At 41.3% G+C, this 24,260-nt stretch overlaps 3 protein-coding genes across 4 annotated transcripts; 2 read left to right on the top strand and 1 right to left on the bottom strand.

Annotated features, from left to right (window-relative positions):
- Positions 1-744: 744 nt before the first annotated feature.
- On the top strand, positions 745-8,408 carry coq10b (coenzyme Q10B). The gene is made up of 5 exons (XM_048240076.1): positions 745-893; positions 4,606-4,758; positions 6,461-6,653; positions 6,741-6,842; positions 8,199-8,408. Exons 1-5 carry the CDS (start codon positions 793-795, stop codon positions 8,364-8,366), a joined length of 717 nt encoding a protein of 238 aa, XP_048096033.1. The 5' UTR covers positions 745-792; the 3' UTR covers positions 8,367-8,408.
- A 1,861-nt stretch (positions 8,409-10,269) lies between these two features.
- On the bottom strand, positions 10,270-18,665 carry hspd1 (heat shock 60 protein 1). Of its 2 annotated transcripts, none has more exons than XM_048239119.1 (11): positions 18,533-18,665; positions 17,056-17,231; positions 16,395-16,730; positions 14,174-14,269; positions 13,992-14,085; positions 13,680-13,848; positions 13,347-13,446; positions 12,989-13,234; positions 12,308-12,482; positions 11,812-11,990; positions 10,270-11,542 (listed from the first exon to the last, which is right to left on the bottom strand). In XM_048239119.1, the coding sequence occupies exons 2-11, from the start codon at positions 17,227-17,229 to the stop codon at positions 11,402-11,404; spliced, it is 1,710 nt and encodes a 569-aa protein (XP_048095076.1). In that variant the 5' UTR covers positions 17,230-17,231; positions 18,533-18,665; the 3' UTR covers positions 10,270-11,401. The 2 variants fall into 2 exon arrangements, with proteins under 2 accessions (XP_048095076.1, XP_048095078.1); XM_048239121.1 differs by lacking the exon at positions 18,533-18,665 and adding an exon at positions 17,384-17,605.
- Positions 18,666-19,115: 450 nt separating this feature from the next.
- Positions 19,116-22,457, top strand: hspe1 (heat shock 10 protein 1). The gene is made up of 4 exons (XM_048239122.1): positions 19,116-19,245; positions 21,472-21,627; positions 21,815-21,904; positions 22,267-22,457. Exons 1-4 carry the CDS (start codon positions 19,243-19,245, stop codon positions 22,315-22,317), a joined length of 300 nt encoding a protein of 99 aa, XP_048095079.1. The 5' UTR covers positions 19,116-19,242; the 3' UTR covers positions 22,318-22,457.
- Positions 22,458-24,260: the final 1,803 nt, after the last annotated feature.

Below are 24,260 nucleotides of genomic sequence, written 5' to 3'. Positions count from 1 at the left end.
AGACTTTATTTAGGGCTCAGTGTTGCAACTGAAAGGGAAATCTATAGTGGAAAGCTGAAGGCTTAGACTACCAATGCAACTCTAAACCCAACCACAGATGGAATGCTTTGGCAAGGACTCAGGAGTGTTGAAAATTCAGGTGTCTGGAAAACGGGGATTCAGCAAATTTGTTGATAGGCCTATTTGTGTGCTTGAGCTGACCTTCACAGAAACACTTGAGGTAGGCCACTTCTAGCCCAGCCTAAATCTGACACAGGTCAAATTATGTTCAGTAGCCTACAAGGTTACGTAAAGAAAAATCATAAGGGTAGAATATAATAGCCTACCTAGGTATAATAGACTAGGTAGTCCCTATCCATGGCCTATGGCAGGACAAATTAAACAAAAACAATCACTTGCTGTGATTTCAGGCTGGATTGTCTTGCTGTTACATTTATAAAACATACAATTCAAAGTCTACATCTTGAGATCATATAGTTAAAATGGTCAGTTTTAACATTTCGTCCTCAACAAATTTAGCATAACCTTTCTGAAGCCCTCTTTGAGTTGCCAGTGTCACCGACCGCAACTCAATCCTACATCCCGTGATATGAATGCGTACGCAACTCCACTACAATGTGCTCTCACGTCACGATTTTACAGACTGACGAACGTAGAGAGAACCAACCAAAGTGCAGTGTGTAAAACTATTGCCCAATCACTACTGCCTGATACGGCGAAATCTGGAGATGGGTGGGGTTTACGTTTGAGGGGTTATCTTAGTCTTAGAAGAAGCAGTCGACGATATTGAAGATGGCGAGAGGTTCCCGGTGTTTGCGGAGAGCGGTAGCCGAATGTATCAAACAATTGCCATCTTCAAGTAGCCGAGAAGTACCGGGAAGGAGTGGAGTGAGGTAAACTAAGGTCTTCTGGTTGGATCGTGCCGTTTTAAAGCTTACCAATTTTCCTTTGTCCCAGTGGCTATCTGCTTGGTTAGCCGCGTCAACGTAACTTTAACCTAACGTTACAGTTAGCTAACAATATTCTGCTCGACAAGCTATTTTGAGAGTCCATATTGGGAATAAACTGTTGCTTTAACCATAACGTTAACTTACCATGTTGTTAAGAAAGGAAACATTGGGTTTGCAATGGATAGAAGTAACTTACTTTACTCTAAATTTGGTTAACGTTAGCTATCTTCTCGGTAGCCATCCAGTTGTCGACGTTAACGTTAGCTGTCACTGGAGCCATTTTGTTTCACTTTCGCCGGAAAATTAAAAAAATTGAAAATTTAACGAAATAACGTTAACGAGTGTAACGAATTTACATGATTCGTTTTTCAGCTAGCCAGCATACTTGAGTATGGACACGTTTTGATGCCCACAGAAGTAGCTAAGATTGACACATTTTATGGGAGTAGTAGTCATATCGATATAGATGCTAGCAGCTAGTGTTCATTTAGGAGTTAAATTTATTTTGCTACATGATGATTGACGGTCGATTCTTAGGTACCCTCCGGTACGTTTTTGAATGACCGTTCAAGCAATGGTTCACGTAAATTATGTTGCAACACAACCACTTTGCATTTCTGAAACAATAGCATTTTAAGTGAGAATACTGTGAAGGCAAATAGTGCTGCTTCATGGTTACACATTACATGATCAGTTGCAAAGTTGCTATGTTTCTCTGAATGCTGATCGGACGAAATAAGGAACTGATCATTGGACTACGTTTTGGTGAGGGTATCAAAGTCCCACTGAGGTTATCCTCTGACCCAACCGAGATGGCTTTCTCTTACATGACTTTAGCATAGCTGGAAAAAGCAGTGGCAGTATTTGACTCCTTCCCACCGACATCCCACTCCTCAAACCTACTCCCACCTTCTTGAATTACATTAAAGAAACTTGAGTCCACTTATTCAGTGCCTTGAGTGGCACATTGTATTACATCATGATCAGCTGTGACGTACTAGGCTTGCGTGTTATCAGAGAAAGTTGTGATGTTGCCAGCAGTTGTGAAGTTGCCCTTCACAAGCTCGCCAGGGACATTGTGTACTCATTGCAAACATTGACCTGCCAGGTAGAGTTGCCTAAAATGGCATGTGACGTCTCGCCTTGACGGGGTCATTGTCGTTCACCCAGCCTGTGTTCTGATGTGTGTTCTGATGCGTGTCCAATGGGTGTTAGCAGAACCTTTTATCTAAAGCGACTTACAATATGAGGAATAACATTGAAAATAGATATATTTTATTCATCTTGAGGGACATTTTAGAACCAGAAACTCCATTGCAAAGGGGACCTTATGAAACAAAAATACCAGAGGATGGGAGTGCAGAAATCTAAGTACTAGTCACAGTGTGGTCGAAGGAGATAGTGGAAGAAGCCAGAAGAAAAGTGCAATCAAGACTTTCATTTCAAAATCTGTATGCAGTGGAATTTAGGTCAACCCTGTCCTTTTGTCATTAATGTTAATGTAATTCCTTTTGAAATAATGTAGTTATAAGCTAATAGAGGTCAGACTACTATTCCTACTACCCATGCCACATTTTTGTGTAGTGTTCCTATGCTTTGTAAATCTTCTTGAATGAGTTGAGAAGTGAAGTAGAAGGTTTGTCTGACTGGACTCTCTTTCTGTCCAATGTTCGTGTTGGCAGTTGTGTCGGTGTGCCAGGGAGCTGCTGAGACTGCGTCTTCAAAGCAGTGTTCCATTCACATGACCCAGATCTAAACTGACTGAGAGTGAGTGTCTGTGCTGTGATTATGGTCAAGTGGCCCAGATGCCCTCTCCTACAAATATAGAAGTGTCTAGGCCTAACTCTCATATGTCAAAGTTTTCTTTGTGTATACGTCAGAGGTGAATCTTGCGCAATGCTGGGTTCGTTACATTGGCAATTTAAAGAACTCCTACCAATGTCAACCCTATGTTTAGGCTTGTGCTGTTCAATTGATGGCAGCTTTTCTAGGAAAGACTGTGGAAAATTGGCCACAGATGGATTTCTTGTGTCCAGACTGTGTACTTGGTCTTTTGTTGTTAAGATCTGTGGTTAAATTGCTATTGATGACTACAGTTTCTCACACACACATTTTGTGCACACCATGTGGGCCAAATGTCAGAGCCAGGGCAGAGTTTTGATGGTCTTTTGGTTTCGTCCATGTCCTTATGGTTGAATTTCTGCAGTGGTTATGTGCAAATGTACGAGAATATGAAGTCAAGACAGCGGTATGCTACGTACATGGGCATGCAAAACATACTTACTCTTAACATATACTGCTCAGAAAAATTAAGGGAACACTTCCATCATACACTGGATCGGTACTCTGACACTGTTTGGTTCTGAGCACAAGTAAAACTTTTGAGGCGTGTGTTTTTTATTTTGCAAGAACTGTCAGACATTCTGTGAATGTAGTTTGAGAATGGAGAAAAGGGTGGAAGGTTTCAAAAATGTGTTTTAACAATTGTGGAAAAATGTAAGTGTTCCCTTAATTTTTTTTCAGCAGTGTACTTACACATACTTATATTTTTAACTTATACTTGACCATTGTGCCTCGGATTCCTTGACAGCTTACATACAGGACAGTCACATTTTGCCTTAAGCGTATAACTTCTGTTGTCCACGCTCAAATAGCATCTGATCCTTTTTAAATACTGTTTTGACCCAACGCAGCACTCGCCCTCTCCTCTCTTCATACTTACTCAACATTCAGGAGTTGGAGGGCCCACAAGTTAGGGTTGCACTTGCTGCAATAATTACATTTTATTTGCGTTTGATGTTATAATTGTGGGTATTTGTATTTAGCAACACTATGCAAAAACTCAACTATTTCTTTTTTTATGAGCAACTACTTTTGGTGTCATCTTTATATTAAGTTTGTTGGTAAATGATCATGTTAATGCCGAATAAGCCCACCAGTCATTCCCACTAGCTGCACAGGATGTTTCCAATCTAGTTTTGGTTATGGTATTCTGCACTTTTGTCCAAAGCAGCTTCCATGAACATTACATTAGTTATTTAGTTACATTAGTGGAACAACCTGTGAACTTAAGAAAAGCCCTTACAACAGAGCTACACCAATACTTGTGGGAAAAGCTTGCTGGCAAGCTTTTCTCAGTGCAAGCAAGGCTGTAGCCGGTGTTTGCATGCTTTGCACCAGTTTTAGGTAAAAACTCCATAAACCTACTTGTGATTGTGAAGTGGTCAGACCCTGTGCCCTTGGAATCTGGAATGTGTTTTCAGCAAGTCCTTCGATCACTAGAATTCATTAGGGTCTTTATTGTAACGACATTACAAGATTATGTAAACACACGTTTTGGATGACTTTCAAGAAACACTTAATAAAAAGAGTACTGGTAATTGCAAGCCCATATGTTTGGCGTGCACTAAACATTAGTGTGTGTGTGTGCTTAATTCAAGCCGTAATCCAAATTGTGCTGCCAGAAGTAAATGAAATCCGCCTGCATCCCTTTATTCTGTCTAACGTAGCTATTATTAGACATGTACTGTTGTACACCAGCTCTAGAAATGCAGGCAGACTTCCTAACAGTTTACCAGCATTGATTTTTGTTTGTCCTGGTCAAGAGTAGACCATTTCTCAGTTGTTCTCCCCCTATGTGTTGTTTTGGAAACAGGTATCTGTCATCATGCGGGATTCTGATGACGCGAGTGCCGCCGCTGCTGGGCGCTATGTCCGGCCGCGCAGTGGTGGCCCCCACGCGCAGCTTCTTCAACCTGGCCGACACACTCAACAAGAGGAAGGAATATTCTGAGAGACGCATCATTGGGTGAGTGAGTGGTCCTGCCCTGCCCTGCACAGACACGCCCTGGCTGCTTCAGGCCTGGCATTAGGTGACCTAAGAAAGGTTTCCATCTCTTTATCTCCTCGGATATATTTAGCATGTTCCCATCGGCTGGTTATGCAGTGCCATGGCAAGGGTACAGTGTCACTACCTGACCCATTTGTGCACCGGTAGTGTAGTTAACAAAAGCTCGTCAGGATGCTGTCAAAGGTTTAAGGATGAAGTCCGGCTGTTATAAGAAGACTGGAGGTCTAACATCATGTTAATTGCTCACCATGAAGAATTTCATTGACAAAAGGAGGAAGCGGCTTTCAGCAGTGTTTCCCATACATTGACTAATCTGTGGCGGGGCGCCACGAAATAAAAATCGGCCGCCACAGATTAATATTCTATGTTTAATTTAATTTAAATTAAATATAAGGTCAAATCCTTGCATTGCTATTGAGCTGCGCTTTTTACGCACGCAGCTTTTCCTTGCCCTGCCCCGCTCTCTCTCGTAGCCCGCTGCCCCTTCTCTGCATGTGCATTTAACAAAATATTCACAATTGTTGAAGGATTGTTGTTGCCACATAGAAGCATTGCATAGAAGACGTCTGGCTAAACTGCTATTAAATCCGCTTAGCATCGTGACCATGCTGCGCAAATTTGTTCAAAACTACTGCATTGAAGTGAACTCTGCTAAGGTCTTATCACAACATAGTAGGCTACATTGAAGAGACTAAACTAAGTTAAGTTATGAAATCAAGCAGTATCTCAAAGCTAACATTAGAATACTGTTTGGATGTGGAATTTAGCATGCTTAGCCTATTTACAGCTGCTTGTCAATTTCGTTGAAGGGCTCATTTTATTGACTCTGACACTGAATGTTTGCATAATCCCGATGTAAATGGAAAAGTGTTTTCCAAAATTCAAAAGTGCTTGTCCCAAGGAGAAGTATGTGAACCTTTATTTTAACTATGTAGAAAATGTTATGAATTGCATCCACACATCGGCAGCCTTTCAACCGTGTTACAATTGCAAGGGTTCCCTCAAACGTCTTAAAGTGACAGGCACTCAATTAGACCTATACACTACCAAGACGATCTTAATACCCCCGAAAACAGAAACGGTGGAAACACTGTTCAGCGCAGCCTTGTCTGATTGAAGATTAGAGCCCGGGACCCTGGCATGACAAGCAGATCTGAACATTACATCACAAGAACAACAGCCAGCTGGCTTGTTCTTTCTGCTCCTGCAATATCCTGTTCTAATAATCCTGACTAATAATACTCCTCAGCACGCTGTCTGACTTTGGCATGACACTTAAAAGCACAGCCCTGGGCCAGGGTTGTGCTGTGCTTTAAAATCTTGAAATGGGTTAAAGTTGAGAATCAGTTTTTGGTGTGCACTTCATGCACACTATACACGTGTAGGACATTGTGGTGTTCGGTGAACTGCCAAACTGTGCTGCATAAATCTTGCTGGAGGGGGTGGGGCTTAGTTGCTATTTGTACTTTTCTGTGTCAGAGGCCACACTGAAGCCTGTACTCACAAGGGTGTCTGACCTTCAGATGCAAAACATTCCACTCTGGCCCTTTTATACCCTTCATGGGAGATTAATGCGCGCTTGCTTGTCAGCCGTGGCATTGTCATAGTCATATGCCTGCCTGCAGAATGCAGTTTGACCCTTTTTTTTGTTTTGCTCCAGGTATTCCATGCAGGAGATGTACACCGTGGTCGCTGGTGTGGAGGACTACCTACACTTTGTGCCCTGGTGCAAGCGGTCGGATGTCGTCTTCCGCCGCACAGGCTTCTGCAAGGCCAAGCTCACCGTTGGCTTCCCTCCAGTAGTGGAAAATTACACTTCCCTGGTCACCACAGTGCGTCCCCACATGGTCAAGGTATGCAAGCACATCATTTGTGTCTTTTTAGGTGTAATGCAGGGTTGCGATTTCTGGCTAACTTGTATGTGTGTACTCAAATTCCAGGCTGCCTGCTCTGATGGTAAACTCTTCAATCACCTGGAGACAGTGTGGCGTTTCAGCCCTGGTCTTCCTGGCTACCCACGCACGTGCACTCTTGACTTTGCTGTGAGTACTAAAATTAGAATCTCATTCAAATGCCTTAATTGACCGTTCGCAAAAGCCACGCCCCCATGTTATTGTTACTACGCTCGTCAAACTCAGAACGGAGTTGTCTAGAAATTCAATGGTACAGTATACTGTAGCTGTTAAGACTCTGCAAAAGTTACAGCACAAGAGGCTCTTTTAGAGAGCCACGGACCTAAATTAATTTACAATCATTTACAATCCGTTGAAAGACTGCAGTATGACATGGAGACACGTGTATAAAACTTCATTATCTAGCTTTGTTGGGTGACAAACTTAAACGGAGGCCGAGTGTGATTCACTGATATTAATATTAGCTGTGCTAGATAGACTTGCATGCATGTTACAAGGACACTGGGCCATGTCATGTAAGGAACATGGTGCTGCCAAAAAACGGAAACATAGCCTATATTGCAGAGCCACTTCAACTTTATTATTATATGGTGAATGAATGTTGCACTACTGTGCACAGCCCACGGATCTAAAGATCAGTGGCACAGCCCCATGCTTCTCTGACGTGACGAAGCTAGCACGTTATTAGCAGCGGTTAGCTAACTATGCTAACGTTAGTTATCTACAAGTCTCCTCCAAGTGACAATCATTTTATGTGCAATGCTGAAAACAATTAACATCCTTATTTATCTGACTTACATTGAGTTGAATATGTGGCTTAATCCACAGATGTGGTGGAGCACTGTTTCGTTATAGTTTGCTAAGGAGTAACCCTTTGCTTTAAAATAGTGGAGATCTGGGACTAGAGAATTTAATCTAATTTAACATAATTACAGAAAACGTAATCAAGATTGAAAGGCATTTTTCTGTGTATTGGTGTTGTGTTAATCCCACAAATGTCATTTGACTGTCCTTTTCAACTCACTCAACTCAATATCACTATAAAATCCCATAAAACCGGACAAATATCAAGGCTCCCAATACATTTCTATGGAGCCGTAAGGTGAAGTTGACGGGCCATGTCTGCCTGCACGGAGCTACTGGACTGCCATTGGCTCATCTGCGTTCGATGGGCGGGGTTTTGCGAACGGTCAATTGAGGTCCACCCATCAAAACCTGTGGTACCTTTATACTTTGGGTATTGTTTTGGTTGTTGTAAGTCTACCTAGGTATGCAAGCTGAATAGGGATATCTTGCCACTCAGTTTTATTTGCTTGCTTTTTGGAGATGCTTGATTCTTCCCTGCATTTCTACAGTGCATTTAGAATCCAAATAAGAAAAAAGCTATACATATTCCAAGCAATTTCCCATGTCTGTGATTTTGACTGATGAGTAAAGCTCTGAGCAGGGTCTCACTAATGGCTCTCTCTCTCTTCTCCTCTCTAGATTTCCTTTGAGTTCCGCTCACTGCTACACTCTCAGTTGGCCACAGTTTTCTTTGATGAGGTGGTGAAGCAGATGGTGTCGGCCTTCGAGCGCCGTGCGAAGAAACTCTACGGTCAAGAGACGGCCATTCCCCGTGAGCTGATGTTCCATGAGATCCACCACACGTAGCGCACGCTCTCAGGCACGTGGAAAAGAGGCGGGGCTAAAAGGTTGCCTCTCAGGCGATGGAAAGAAGCGAAGGGGCTTTTAAGGTTGCCTGGACCATGGGGCTTTGTGAAAGGTTGTTTTCTTTCTCCTCTCTCTCTCTCTCCAGGATTTTAAGTGGGGGTCTCTCTCTGCTCTCTCTCTCCATCTTTGCCTTTGTCAAAAAGACAATTGTTTTCTTTCTCCTCTCTCTCTCTCTCTCTCTCTCTCTCTCTCTCTCTCTCTCTCTCTCTCTCTCTCTCTCTCTCTCTCTCTCTCTCTCTCTCTCTCTCTCTCTTGTTCTGTCACCCCCCCAGCCTGTGGAGGGTTTTATGCTAGGCTGAAGTCTGCCCTATGGGCAGGTCCCTTTTTTCTTTTTCTTTTTTTCTTTCCCCATATACCCTCCTGAATGTCACCAAGCCCACTCTTCGCCATCTGCTCTGGCTGCTGATTGTTGAGGCTGTGTGGGAGGGAGTGATAATTCCACATCCACGCCAAAAAGGACAAAGACAAACTGCAGACTCGAATGTAGTCTGACAAGGGCTAATTTGATCAAATGAACACATTTCAGACTGGAAAAAACCCCAAAAAAACAAAAAACATCAGGGAGACAAAGACGGTAGCGTAAGATTTAAGATTCAGATGAATTCCCTTTATGGCATTCGCATAATGCTTAGAATGCCAATGCTGCCAAAAAACAAGTGGTTTTGTTTGAAAGCAGGCATGAATTATGGACTTCCGATAAGTGATCAGTATTTCAATCAGGAAGGGACTAGAGTGATGTCAGCCACAGGCTCCAGAAGGGTAAACATGCTCGGTGCAGGAGGAGGCAGAATAGATGTACTACAATGACGGAAGTCACAGCAAGCACACATTAAGAGTTCTACCTGTTCATAGACTCCTGAAAGGTGCAACATTCTTCTATGCCAATGCGGCACAAGGGATGTCAGGTTGGTAGATACTTCCAAAGCCTTGTCCGTGATGCGGCGGATAGGGTGCGCCTTATCAGGGTTTGTGAACAGAACGATGGCTAGAGTGTAAAAATGCCATAGATTTATGACGCTTCTCTTGTGGCGGCGATGACGACAACGCCTCAGATTGACCGTAGCTTATTTCTTTGTTATTAAGACGTGTGCAATAGCGTTTGAAATTTTGGATTTGAATGCTGGTAGCGATCGCAAACTGTGGATGCCCACTGCTTCGAAAAAGGGCCCAAACTGCTGTCGGGGTGCAGTGAAGGATTGCCTCTGCTGTCGGGGTGCAGTGAAGGATCGCCTCTGGTGTTGTGGTTGCGGCTCGTCTCTTGCACGCCCCAGCGGATTGCAGCAGTAGTGAGGCATCAGCATCGGCCACCCCAAGCCCCCAGTCTTTGGACTATTCCAAATCACCAGTGCAGTTCTGTTGCATTTGTGTTAAGTTACAGCATTTATTTATCATTATCTTTTAAAAAAATGTATACATTTGTCATTATCTATTTATTTAGGTTATGGGAAGACCACACTGTACAGAACATACTGACTTAAGACCACAGATCAGTGCTCATTGTAGAGAACTCAATGTCTTTGTTGTGATGTGGTTGTTTTTTTAGTGTAAATTAAGAATATTTTAATTTCAGTGTTTGGGTGAAATGTATACAGACTGCATGGTTCATAAAGTATTTTTATATTTAAGAAAACTTTTCTGTGGCTTGATTTCTGTCATGTCTTTCCAACAGGTTCTGACTAGTTTAACTTGTGGTTGCAACGCTGCAAATAGATGGGTCATGTGAATGATAATAATAGTCTCACAAACTATGTGGACTGGTTGTGACCCCTAGAGAATTGTATTCATGTTCTAGGCCTAAAACTCTGCATTGGTTTCAATCTTAGAATTACACAATCACCTCAGATTCGTGTTTCAGGAAATTATAGCAACATTCCATTTATTGAATCACAACACTGACACTTAATTCACAATGCCTTATGCCATTAAAAGCAAAACTCATTTTTTGGACATTAATTTTATTTAAATAAAAAAAGTCACAGAATCAATGAATTAATACAAAAACACTGAGCGATCACTGCTGAATGTATGTGTAAGAGAAAAAACATCCCAGCCCTAGAGCTACTTGACAGTGACAGTCCTACCACACAGCATTTTGGACCACTGACAAAACATACCTGATCGCACAAGATGATTGGCTGGAGATATGAAACATTTGATTGGTCCAAACTGCTGTGCCAGTTATTACCCCACCGCCATAGCAGTGCAGGCCACATATTCCACAAAGACCAACAAGCCCTCCCACCCCATTTTCTCTACTGACCACAGGGCGTATGACATGGTGGCAATCACAAGGGTAAACGAGGCACTCATGTCCAGTTTGAACAGGCCAAAAGGCCCTAACTTTAGTGTAAAACTTTCAGATGGCAGGCTTAGATATTAAGATACTTAAATGACCCATTTGAATTTTTTTTTTCTGCTTTGAAACCTCCATTCTTCTACCTCTAAATCTCCTTCAGACTGCCTGACAAGCTCGTAGTATCTGGTTTTAAAAGCTCTGCAGCTCTGCTCTGCGGTGTGTGTGATACACTGAACACCCCCAATGCACATACACCAAGGTAACAGCATCAAAAACCATGACAGTCTTATTTTGTCACTAGAGAGGACCATGTACATTTCTTCCAATGCTTTAGCAAACTCGTATGCATATGTGCGTTTCAAAGGTACAAGGCAGCCAATGGGCCAGTCATTTCTAGGTGCTTGTCTTCCAGCCATAGAGTAGGGTTAGGGTAGGGACTTCATCTGAGTGTGAATATGAGTGGAATAGTGGCTAAACTTTGGAGGAGGGATAACAGGAAGGGTTGAAAGAAGAAGACATAAAGGGCGGCTGAAAAGGGTCATCCTTTTGGCAGCTCCTTCTGACACTTGCAGCAGGTGAGTGGGGGGGGGGGGGTGGAGTAGGCTAAGGGCAAATTGTGTCCCTCTGCCTCTCTCATCCCACTACTTAAGTCTTTCTGGGGCTCAGGGCAACAAGGCGCTTAGAACATGTCGCCCCCCATGCCTCCCATACCACCCATGGCTGGAGCCTTGTCCTCCTTGGGCATCTCTGTGACTACGGCTTCGGCCGTCGACAGCAAGGACGCCACGCCGGCAGCGTCCATCAGGGCCGTCCTCACAACCTGCATGAAAAGAAAAATTTACATTACAAGATTATCAGGTGCATCCTTCAAATGTGGAGAAAGTCATGCAATTTTGTTTTTTATTTTTAAGATGTAGAGATAAAACACTGAGGTCACTTATTTGGCTATGCTGTTGTTGACACATTACTTGGTTTGCTCTATTAAAGGCTAGAGTTATGTGGAAATAATATTAGAGTATCCCTGCATTGTGGACAGGGATGGGCAAAATGGTTGTCTTGTTGCATGTGAGAAGTAGTCATGTGTCTTACCTTGGTGGGGTCAATGATGCCCTTCTCCACCATGTTGACATATTCCCCGACTAGGGCATCATAGCCAATGTCAGCATCACTCTGCAGAATCTTCTCCACCACCAGAGAGCCTTCTACCCCAGCATTCTTAGCAATAGTCATGGCTGGAACGCGCAGAGCTCGACGGATAATATCAATACCTACAAATTGTAGAGAAGATCCAAAAGATGAGACCATCATAAAAAAATCTCAAATATACGACATGTCAGTTTAGGTTTTTCTTTTTAAATCACTCATGATAACTGACAGGTCACCTGGTAGTTCAGGCTTTCTGACTGTGGCTTATGTATTAGTAATCATGTCTTTTAGTTATGGGTCATCGAATGAGTCATCCATTACATGTACTGACAAACGGTTAAAGTCATCTCTTATTCACAACATAAGAAACAGACAGGATGTGTGTGGGTTGCTTGTTTCACTGCTTTACACCAAGTAATGTAGGTTGGGACAGACGTACCAATCTTCTGGTCAGCATTAACAGGCTTGATGGTATCCAAAGCAGGGATGCACTGCAGCAGGGCACAGCCACCCCCGGGCACAATGCCCTCCTCTACAGCCGCCCGGGTGGCATTCAGGGCATCTGTTACTCGATCCTTCTTTTCATTTACCTCAACATCGCTTGTGCCTCCAATCTGAAAACAAATAAACAAAAAAAAAAAACACAACTGTGTTAAACCCTAGTAATTGAATAGGAAGAATACCAAGAATTAGCCCCCTATTATTATTATTATTATAATACTGTTACTATAGATAAAGTAAATTAATCAAATCTCAGATCTCTCAGCCAGCCAGTGAATATACTAAGTAGTTCCTCTGATAACTATTTTTAAACTAAAAACTCCTCAGCATCTAATATATATATATATTAAAGGACAAGCAAGGCAAGCAATCATTGCTGCCCTGAGCGCCTTCAATTGAAAAACGTTCAACTCCAGTCAAAAAAGTGCCTGGCGGCATATCATTTGCATTTTTTTTAAAAATGAAAACATAGTCCACCTCACATTACACATCACAACTGCCCCCTGTTTGCTCACACCCTTATGTGTTCATAAATGACTGGCATACCATGTAACTCAAACCCAAACTGTTCATAAGGCTGTGCATTCCTTCCTCGCTGTTCTCTGCCCCTCCCTCTCACCTTGAGGACAGCCACTCCGTCGGACAGCTTGGCCAGTCGCTCGTTCAGCTTCTCTTTTTCATAGTCGCTGGTGGTGTCCTCAATCTGCTCAGCGATCTCGTTGGCACGCTTCTCGATTGCTGCTGGGTCCCCTTTGCCCTTCAACATCATCGTGTCATCCTTAGTGACCACCACTTCGCCCACCTTTCCAAAGTGGTGTGGTTGAACATCCTCAAGGGCCAGGCCTGTAGCATCATCGCCAAAAACCTGCACACAGAGGAAGGAAAACATGACAGGAAGACAAATCAACATAGTAAAGCAGAAAGAGGAAAAGCAAGATAAGAGTTGTTGAAGATAAGGCTGTTTTGAGTGTGCTTACAGTGCCCCCGGTGGCAATGGCGATGTCCTGCAGCTGGTTCTTTCGATTATCCCCAAAGCCAGGAGCCTTCACAGCAACTACCTGCAGTCCCACCTTTAGCCTGTAGGTGGCATAGGAGACCAACAAACCATAAATGCTACAGACACTGACTTATAAACATTCCCATTTCTAGTCATTGCAGGGGAAAAAATAGCAACCACCTATTTCCTGACTAATGACTTTAAATGCAGTCTGTTAACTGCATAACTATAACTTGCACTAAGGTATATGTAGTGCTGTAATGGATAGGTCACCCATGTGTCTAGACAGAGTGGGCAGCGTGTTGGGTCAGACCTGTTGAGGACCAGTGTGGTCAGCGCTTCCCCATCCACATCCTCAGCCATGATGACAAGTGGTTTGCGTTGCTGGTTGGCCATCTCCAAAGCAGGGACTATGGCCTGAATGCTGGAGATCTTCTTCTCACTCAGGAGAACTAAGGCATCCTGGAACTCACACTTCTGACCTGCGGACAGGAGGAGAAATATACATGAAATGTACAGAAATGCCTGAATGTCAGAAGTGTTTGTGAAACTTTAACTTTAAAATATTATACTAATTACAATTAAAAAAAAAAAAAAAAAATATATTAAATTATGACCACCTCACCCTTAGCTGTGTTGATGAAATAGGGAGAGATGTAGCCACGATCAAACTTAAGGCCTTCAATGATCTCCAACTCGTCATGCAGGGTTTTGCCATCCTGTCGGAAAGTTCCAAATGAAGCAACTGCTATTTCCATTGATGGGACCCATGTTATTATGCTGTGGACAAAGTTCATTCAGCCTTACCTTTACAGTGAGAACACCTTTTCTGCCCACTTTCTTCATTGCATCAGAGATGAGAGTACCAATCTCGCTGTCTCCATTAGCAGAAATAGTTGCCACCTGCCACAAGAGGGAGATGGTGTAACAACACGTTAGTAACAGCAAACAGCCAGTCATGAAATTAAAGGCTGTTTCTCAAAGTCAAGGCGGGATCCTTCAAGGCTGCTATTTGAAGGATGTTACATCCAGGGTTCTAAATTAACACCCGCCAACCCGCCAAATGCGGGTAAAAATTTGGTGTTAATAAAAACGTACTAGCCAGTTTTGCCGGTGATGCATGAGGCATTACATGCATGATACATAAGGCTCTGTTCTCCGTCATATATACCACTTGCAGTACTTCCTACATTTGCCATGACCACTGTGCCGTAATGCTACGTGATGTGACGTTTCATATGGCCATTGGCTGTGTGCAGTTTGCAGTGAAACCAGCACGAGAGACCATGGAAACGAACGGAGCGTCTACCAGAAAACACAAGGAATTAGAAGAACGAATGGAGCAGGGAGCATAGACTGAAAGAGGAGGGAGTTAGCCAGTAAAGTAAAGTAAAAAGTACATAACACATGTACATAACACAAATACATAACACGTTACGAAATATTAATGCAATTAACGCATTGTGTTAACCTATTTCCTTTTTGGGGGGCTGATGTCATATAACGGAGGTCGCAAAACCTGAAGCAGCTAGATCGTTTATTTTATTGTCTATGGAGTTAGCTGAAGATGAAGAGGAACGTGAGGAGCTTGTAGGAGAACATTTTCAGTTTTAAAAAGTTGCCTGATCAGTGATCAGCACCACCACACGCATCACGCACTGTGAGTAGGGCACCGAGAGACAATATCATAGTAGCTGTACTGCAAACAGTGTTTTTCACTGTTGTTAGATAATATAGTAAAAATAGTATACAATGTCAACATGCACCAACAGCATGTTACATAAAGATGATACTTTTCAGGTCCTAATAAAGATCCAACTTAAACGTAGGCCCTATGTTACTCCATTTAATTGAGAACGCGTTTGAGCATGCAGGAGCGGGAGAGAAAACGAGTAGCAGGTTCCAGCTGGCTTGCCATTGTTGATGATAATTGATATCTCCTTTTTATTAAATTATAATTAAACTAAATGCGGCGGTGGTTGGGACAGACTTATGGGGGCGAGAAGAGGAATGAAGCAGGGGGATATCAACAGATAGCCTAGATCCCAAACATGAAATGAAGTGTTTGAAATGAAGTGTTTGCACTTTCTGTGTATATTTTGTGGTATATATATTCATGCCAACAATGTTAATAAAATGTTCAAATGCATTCAGTGACACTCATCTAATAAACTCATAATTCTCCTATTTTCACCGGAAAAAAAATTGGCTAGTAGAAATTCTGATTGGCTAGTAACTTTAGAAAGTTACCAGCCACATTGGCTGGTGATCAAAAAATTTAATTAAGAACCCTGGTTACATCATCAAGTCCCGCCGAAGTACTGTTCCAATGTCAAGTAGCCATCAAAGTCTACCAAATTCTACCAAGGCCGAAGTCCTTCGTTTTGCCGAATTTTCGAGGATGCATGTGTGTATCCTCTGCGTGCTCGGAACACCCACAATCCTGTGCGCACATTTATTTAAAATCAGCACTAAACAAGGCAGTTCATGTATCATGTATTTGAAATGTAAACATCATCTTATTGTCATTACCTAAAGTAGCCTAAATGAAATATAAGCTCAGTTCATTTTGAGAACTTTGAACTCTCACGCCGTAATCGTGTAAAGAAGGCATTTAGGAAGGGTATTTAAACCTTTTCCGATGCGAGTGATTGCAAGCTAAATAGTACAGTTTTCTCTTTATGATTTTGCTTAATGGTTGCTTCTCTGTGGTTTATTTTGGCAATTTAATGAAAAACGTATAATTTAATTCATTGACGTGGGAGAATGGCAGTGATGCATTCATTGTTTTTCAAAGAGAAGCGGGCAGGAGGCATGATTTTCAGTAACGCACACCTGCAACGTTCTGCATAATCACTAGTCTGTTCCATTGTTTGTTTTCCGAATGCGAAGAAGAAGCCTTGCCTCGTCTTTGAAGGATTTGACTCGGCAGGGCTCAGTTCTACCAGGCATGAATCCTTGAGGATCCTCGACTTTGAGAAACAGCTAAAATCTTCCATTAATTTTACTCCAGCACAACAGCTCTTACCTGCGCAATCTCCTCTGGTGTAGTGACTGGCCTGGACAGCTTCTTCAGCTCGTTGATGACCGTCTCTACAGCCTGCATTACACCGCGTCGGATCTCTACTGGGTTGGCGCCTTTGCTGATGGTGTCAAAGCCCTCCTTGGCAATGGCGCGAGCCAGGACGGTGGCGGTGGTGGTCCCGTCTCCAGCTTCCTCATTTGTGTTGTTGGCTACGTCCTGAACCAGCCTGGCCCCAATATTCTTGAATTTGTCCTTCAGTTCGATGCTCTTGGCCACAGTGACACCATCCTTGGTGACCTTTGGGCTTCCCCAGCTTTGCTCAATGATGACTGTGCGACCCTGCGGGACAGCCAAGGACTTCACTGTTTAAACACTGATACAGCACTTCCATGAACAGTCATGTCTACTTAGCACACATCTACATAATTATGGGTATGTTGGTACAGACCTGGCTGAAAATGATAAAGAAATGTTCAGGAATATCCTGTAATGATGCTATTGGGATGGCAGCCGCTAAAATATACTATGAAAGTAGTTGGCTTTACTGAAGTTTGCGAGACTCTTCCTGCATCTCTTAAAAACATCATAGCATCTGAGGGCATTCTAAATTATCCTTGGTGCTGCAACTACTCCTGTTTTTCAACCTCTGGGAATTCTGATATACCTTGGGTCCCATGGTGACGGCCACAGCATCAGCCAGCAGGTCCACGCCTTGCAGCATGAGGGCACGGGCATCGGCCCCGAACTTCACATCCTTGGCATAAGCTCGGGTGAGGTGTGGGGCCAGAGCTCTGCACACAGGGCGCATCTGTCTCATCACAGTGGGGAGGCGGAACATGTCTGTGGACAAAGAGCCAGACAAAACACCATTGATCTATTAGCTCAAAGATATTTGCTTAAATATTCAGTTCAAAACTCATCAATGGTTAAACCTAGTCACATGTGTCAGCCAGTCCAAACACTGAGGTTTTACCATAAAGAGAACACTTAACTAGATTTGATTTAATTTGCCCAGGGTCCATCAGGTAGAGAAATTAGTAGTTTAGTAGTTACAAGTTTACAGAACATAAGTCTTTTGGCTTTCAGTATGCGGATAAATCAAAAGACAAGACGTGCAAAATAAACCACGCATTTAAGCCTCAAATTTAAGCCTCGATGTTATTTAAGGGTTTAAATTAAATAGACAATGGAGAATAAGTTAGATGACGAAAGACAGTTGCTTCCTTTCAACACCGGACGCAGTACTGCGAAGAACCCACGTGTGCTGAGGTCATGCGTCACAAGGTCAGAATCTCCCAGACCTCCTGCGTTCAAATGAAGTGCGCAAAAGATACCCGCATTTTACATGGGTTTTAGTCACTCGCTCATTTTGCACAGTATCGTTATTATCTCTCTTAATAATGTAGTAAAATGGAGTCAGGAACAGCTGGTAACGATACCCAGGAAATTCTGAAAATTGAGATGTTACATTAAAAAGTGAAAAGTGAGATGTTACATTAATTAATTTGCCACAAAAAGTAATTCCGTGTTTAATGTTTGGCTAATTAGCTTGGCAAATGATCATATAAGCAAATTGTATAATTCATAAACAACTTCGTTATTATGAACACATGGTCTCATTTCAACCAAAAGACTCTACAAGATGTCAAAAACCCACTTGTGTTTTGCGTTACAAAAAAAGGGGGAAAAATAAAACAAATACAGACCAAGTAACTACTATCATTACGGCAAAGCGCTTGTGTAGCTTATCTATCTATCTGTTATGGTTTAAAGTTGCCTTACATGATACTGTCTATGACAATTCGTGCGTTAAATTAATGCAAACGTTAGCGCTGTGAGTCATTCGTTTTCAATAAAGCTTAAGCTTAATTAGCTCCTTCATGACAAACCAAATTGTACATAACGTTAACTGCAACATGACATAAATTAAGACTAAAATTAAGACTAAACTGTCAGGTAGCGTTAGCGTTAAATTGCCTTGTATCGTTAAAAGAAGCAAGCTCGTCCGTGATCTGGCAATGTAATGTGTAATTTAGCATTGTGTTATTGTCATCATAAAAATAAAATTATTATCTATGTTTAACGTGTATCTTCTGTTCACAAGTGTATACATCAAGGCAATACAAGTAGTTGATACTTACTTGTCGTTCGAGTAAAAGTTAGATTTGACGTGTGAAGAGCCTACTTGATGGTCCAGAGGAGGACACGGAATAATATAATTTGGAGGTACCGAGTTTCAGTACAACCTTCAAACCATGCACATGTTTTACTTCATCCGGGTAACATACCGGCATTCCCCTAAACATGAATATACTGCATAAAGGTGTACTTTCATACGTACTCTTAAGTCTTTTCTTATTGATTTCGACATAAATGCCCTTGCCATTCGCAAATAAAACAACAGTGTAAAACAATAGGAGAAAATCAGTAATACAAAAAAAGACTTAAGACTTAATCTGTGATTATTTCTGTTATCCAAGTTCCGGGGCACCTAGTTCCAGAATTTTCCCAGTTTATGATTGGAGAAAAAAACATGAGGTCAGAGGTTAAAATTTCGCAAATCTGCTGCAATAATTAAACCACATAAATGTTATTTTGACTTAACCTGAACTGTAACACATGTATATCCTTAGAGTTGTGTTTTTACTTAATTGGAACCAACTGGCATCGTGTTTTGTTGGCTACTTTGCCAAAGAATATTCCAGATCGAATGCTGTGACGCATGCGCAGTGACATTCTAGATATTTCTTCCTTCACGTGGGTAGTCATTCAGTGCTCAGCGTGTCCATTCTTACGTTAAGATATCTGGGTGCTTGAACAGGACTCGCTGACTGCCCAACAACCGACCGAAATGGTAAGACTTCCTAACACTTCATCAACGATGTTGTATTATACATAACTGTCCAATTCTTTCTGTACTTTTGGCTATGACTGAAGATCAGACTTTTAGTCATATTCAAGAGAAGAGACCTGTCATGTAAGCTAGGATAGCTAGTTAGCTAACTTTGTCCATGTTACTCTCCTTAGCAAGGTCAGACACTAACTGACCGATTGCAATTAATGCACACACAAGCTGAGGATGGCAGCAGGTCTGTTAACATTTGTAGACATCTTGCAAATAATCTTCCATAACATGTATGTCAGAGATTTAGTTCTGAGCTTGCATGCTGTTCGACCATGTTGCGGCTAACGTAAGGATGGTAAACTAAGACATGGAAATCAATAGCTAACATTAGGAAGCAACATAGAGCAAATATGAGCTAAGTATGAGAAGAAAAAAAATTGTTAGTCGATCTACTCTTTAATCGTCACGTAGGGTGCGAGATGATGTAATCGCCACAATTGCCCTAACGTTACTGTATAAAAATGAGGTGAGGTGCCATCCATAGAATAACTCTCGTATGGCTGGCCAACGAGTCCTCATGGTTTTCTCACAAGAATGTTTCTGCTGGAAATGTAATTTCATAATATTACGGATGTTTTGGAGAGAATGTTTGGGAATTTTGTCGGCCTCGTGTGTTTCCGGGTCATCCCCCCATTCAAACTCCTCTTGGCACTTTTCTCCTGTCACCTTAGGGTGGCCTGCTGAGACTTATCATAAAACATTTACAAAACAGTTACAATGTAACCGACTGTGATGTATTATTTCTTTTCTATTTCTCAAGCAATGTCTATCTCCCCTCCCAACCACACACACACACACACATACGCTCCCCTTTGATGTCCCTTGTGATCTATATACACAAGCTAAAATCCTTTTGTGATTGGGGGTGAGAATCGCTGAGTAATTCCCAATACGAGTTTTCCCAATTACGATACATTGGACCACAATAAGAATGTCACCATACAGCGCAATATCTGTTACATTCATAGACATCATAGTACCTATCAGAACAGAAGGAACTTGTACCCTTATCCAAAAGGCAGGGTAAGAATTGTACATTCATGCACTGCATGTGTTGTCTTTGTCACAGTTAGACAACTGAGGTGAAATTATTTGAAGAAAGAGTATTGACTCAACCCTGGACATAAGATTGAGGTTATTCTGGAAAGACGGACAGGTTGTAGATAAAGTAACCTAGGTTCTAATAAGTAATTGAATTATTGTTAGGCAGTTTCGTTTGTCTTCACCCTGTTTGAGTTTCCTATAGACCAGGCACCGGAGTTGATCTCTGTAGTGTCTGTCCTTAGTTCTAGGCTGCAATGATACATATTAACAAAAGCTCTTCCTCTGTCTACACCAAAACGCACCCCCACTGGGATAAAACTGGCCTGAACCTGTATGTCCTCCATCCCCCCCCTCTGTTTCATGACCTTCATCCAAGGTCAATAGGCTGCTGTTGCAACAAATTCTTATCTTGATTTGTCTAGCTTTCTCATGTCCACAGAACTTAGTAAAATTTGGTTTTGGTTTTGAGCCATTGCGAAATTACTTTTTAAGACTTTTCCAGACCAAATTCTTTGACAGACCCACATTGAAACAGGCAAAGCACAAGTTTGTAACTGAGAGGAGGAGGATGTTCATCCTTGCAACAATGCTTAGCCTGTGTGTTTCTTATTACAACAATAATCAATAATTAGTTTATTAATCGACATTATTGTAATTAATAGGGTGTGTGTACTGGTATGACTAGATTTTTGATCACATATCTTGTCTCTCTTCACATGTTGTAAGTACACTGTAGAGTAGTATAATGTAAAATGTAGTATCTTTGGTCAACACTTTATTAATACACTTGCATTTTTTACATCTGGAATAAGATTGTGTGCTTGCAAACTCAGAACTTTGTGTTTGTACGCATTGATAATGGCTGTGTGATTATGTGCCATACAGTATCATTATAGTGTAACTAGTGTGCTGCAGTATTAACTATTTAGAACAATACAGGGGGTCAAAATTTGGTTAAGAAGGAGATAACCCTGAGACTTTGCAGCCAAATGTTAAGTAAGTCTGTTGCGAAACCAATGCCTAATACCGTACGGCTCTGCCTAATACCAATAACCATTGCCCTCTAGTGCTAGTCAAGGATATTGCACAATGAATTCATAACCCCTTGTGCACTCTGCTCTCCTTCTACAGGCTTTCCGGAAATTTCTGCCTATGTTTGACCGTGTGTTGGTGGAGCGGCTAGCTGCAGAAACTGTGACAAAGGGTGGCATCATGTTGCCAGAGAAGTCACAAGCCAAAGTGTTACAGGCCACAGTGGTGGCTGTGGGCCCCGGCTCTGTCAACCAGGTGATTAGAAGACCCCTGCACACAGACATGTCAAGGCTTAATTAAGCTTAATTAATCACTGTGTTGTCATGTAGTTGATTGCACTGTAAACTGTTATTTACATTTGAGTCTTTTGTGACTTGGGTAAACGGTTTCTTTGTTTTTAAATAAAAAAAAAAAACGTAACTTAATTTTCTGTTTATTTTAGAAAGGGGACATGCAGCCTGTCTGTGTGAAAGTTGGTGAGAAAGTGCTATTACCGGAATATGGAGGAACCAAGGTTATTCTTGATAACCAGGTAATGGTTTAAACCAATAAATGTATTTCTTGTTACCAGTTGATCATGGATTAATGTTGCATTATCAATATGCTCTCAGTAATCCTGAGATACAGTATCAATCTAGAAGGCAATTTATAAATTGAGAAGTGATACGGATCATTTTATGGTATTATGCTACGGAAATATAATCTTTCAAATTCTTTTTTTCCCACTACTTGATAGTTGAAATACTTTTCTCCAAGAATTTTGGAGAGTATTTGGATTAAAATGCTCTCATTCTCATTAGGATTTATTGAAGAAAAAAAAATGTAATTGTGATAACCCTTTTGTTTGTGCTCTTTGTAAATGCTGTAACACATCGTTATTAATCTGTCCCCTAGGATTACTTCCTGTTCCGAGATGCTGATATCCTGGGCAAATATGTGGACTGAAGTCTGTCGTTCCTAATTTCCATCCTCATCCTAGAAAAAAAGAAAAATGGTTGTTCTTTCATATATTTGTTCTTTTTCTATGTTCAATTGTAAATAATTATGATCATGTTTTTGTTTAATAATAAAGTGACCTAGGCCCATCCGGATGCTGTGCCTTTCCTAACTTAATAACCCATACATACACTTCTGTTCATTACTTGGATTGAAACATGACACTATCCTGTTGTCTTCAAAATGTGTGAGGCTTTTATTGACTGCTACATTTTTACATTCAACCATATTTTTACACCATTAAATGTAGTGAAAACAATAAGCAAATTTTATTATACTCAGAGACACATGTGAATTCACTGTTTTAATTTCCTCAAATATTTTTAAAGGCTAGAATGGTAGGCACAATAAATGAGGGAAAAAATCCTAGCTTTTGCTACTGGTTTGTACAGAGAGGTGTGATGTGTAAAAAGGCACTCGTAATGTCGACCTGATGACCTGACTAATTATTTTTCTTACTCGTTTTTGCTGTGACATTTATATGTCTAGAAGACTTCCTTGTAATGAATGGATAGCTCATTGGTCACTGCTATGCTCAGGTCTCTTTAATGAATGCCTTCAAGATGTGTAAAGTGTTAAATGTGTCTGAACCTGTGTAGCGTCTTTCAATACGACATTACCATTGTAAAGGTGCAGTGGGTAGTTTTGTTATATCTGTGTCTGTAATTATGCAGTTAGACACAGCTACACTGCTCCCCAAAAATAATTTTGCAGAAGGACTAAAACATCCTCAGATTTATCTCTAAATATAATTTCTTTATTGTATCAACTTAAGTCATCATGGTAAAAACAGTGAATGGACTTTACTTTTTCTTTTTTCTTTTGAACTTGAAAGTTCTCTAACTAGTCTTGCCATGTACTGGGCTATGCTGTAGTACATTTAAAAGGTTTAATATGAACTTACGTTTAAACCAGAGTAACTTTACAGGAGGGCAAACACTATTATTAAGTGTTTGCTTTTGCAATCAAAATGACAACCTTTAATGCTTGAGGAGCATCTTTGACATATGGCCAGACGATGGCAGTAGTGAGACACAGAATGCTCCCCATGGATATTTCATTGACATAAAACATCTTTGAATGTGTGGTTGATTTTTGCATTATCAAATAAATGAATAAGGATGAATGCTTGTTTGCATGGGTCATAATTAGAAATGTGACCGGAGGAAAAGTAAATAAGGCAAGTTTGTATAGACAGTGACTGAAAAAGGACAAAAGAGTTTACAAGAGATCATAAACATTCAGGTGAATGGACATATTTATAGGGAAAGCCAACAACAATACATAGCACACAGACTATTGCTGCCTGCTTTTTCATAGGCTAATGAATTAGGTTAGCTACACTTTCTTGAACTTCCACTGTATCAAAGAGTAACAAGGTTGTAGCAGCACAGCTGTTACATGTACACTGAAGACAATGAGGCCTTGACTGGAGCTAAGAATGGTTTGTATATCAAATCTATCATGACCAGATTTACCCCATCCAGCAGGTCTCAGGTCAGCTCTTTGCCGCTGATGAAAATGTAGGCAAATTGGCAAAGTTTTGTAAAAGCACTCAGTATTACAATGTAACAACTATATGTAGGTACCCACAAATACATAATGCAAGTACAATGATAGTACATGTTGTTACACAGGTTGTACCACTGTACCTAATTAGGTAGGTACACTGTAACAGTGACACATTAAAATAAAGTGTTACCAAATGTTTTAATGTTCATAAGTAGAGTTATGTGTAAAAAAGTGGAATGCCACAGGAAAAAAGTATTGAACACGCCTAATGAAATTTCTTAAATACTTTGTGGAAAACCCTTTATTTGTAATGAGAGCTTCAAGGCATTTCCTCTATGACGAAACTAATCAGTCGCAGTATTCAGGTGTGATTTTGGCCC

Source organism: Alosa alosa, chromosome 3, assembly GCF_017589495.1.
Source record: "Alosa alosa isolate M-15738 ecotype Scorff River chromosome 3, AALO_Geno_1.1, whole genome shotgun sequence".
Taxonomy (NCBI): Eukaryota; Metazoa; Chordata; class Actinopteri; order Clupeiformes; family Clupeidae; genus Alosa; species Alosa alosa.
This window is presented reverse-complemented; position numbering and strand designations above follow the sequence as displayed.

Bases quoted from the DNA above. Each gene is read 5' to 3' on its own strand.
- coq10b (XM_048240076.1), top strand. From the start codon at position 793: ATGGCGAGAGGTTCCCGGTGTTTGCGGAGAGCGGTAGCCGAATGTATC. The intron at 4,759-6,460 runs GTGAGTGAGTGG...GTTTTGCTCCAG, and splicing joins TCTGAGAGACGCATCATTGG to GTATTCCATGCAGGAGATGT. The intron at 6,843-8,198 runs GTGAGTACTAAA...TCTCCTCTCTAG, and splicing joins CGTGCACTCTTGACTTTGCT to ATTTCCTTTGAGTTCCGCTC.
- hspd1 (XM_048239119.1), bottom strand. From the start codon at position 17,229: ATGTTCCGCCTCCCCACTGTGATGAGACAGATGCGCCCTGTGTGCAGA. The intron at 16,731-17,055 runs GTATATCAGAAT...GCTGTCCCGCAG, and splicing joins CCGTCACCATGGGACCCAAG to GGTCGCACAGTCATCATTGA. The intron at 13,447-13,679 runs GTCTGACCCAAC...TGCCACCTACAG, and splicing joins ACCACACTGGTCCTCAACAG to GCTAAAGGTGGGACTGCAGG.
- hspe1 (XM_048239122.1), top strand. The intron at 21,628-21,814 runs GTGATTAGAAGA...TGTTTATTTTAG, and splicing joins GCCCCGGCTCTGTCAACCAG to AAAGGGGACATGCAGCCTGT. The intron at 21,905-22,266 runs GTAATGGTTTAA...TCTGTCCCCTAG, and splicing joins AGGTTATTCTTGATAACCAG to GATTACTTCCTGTTCCGAGA.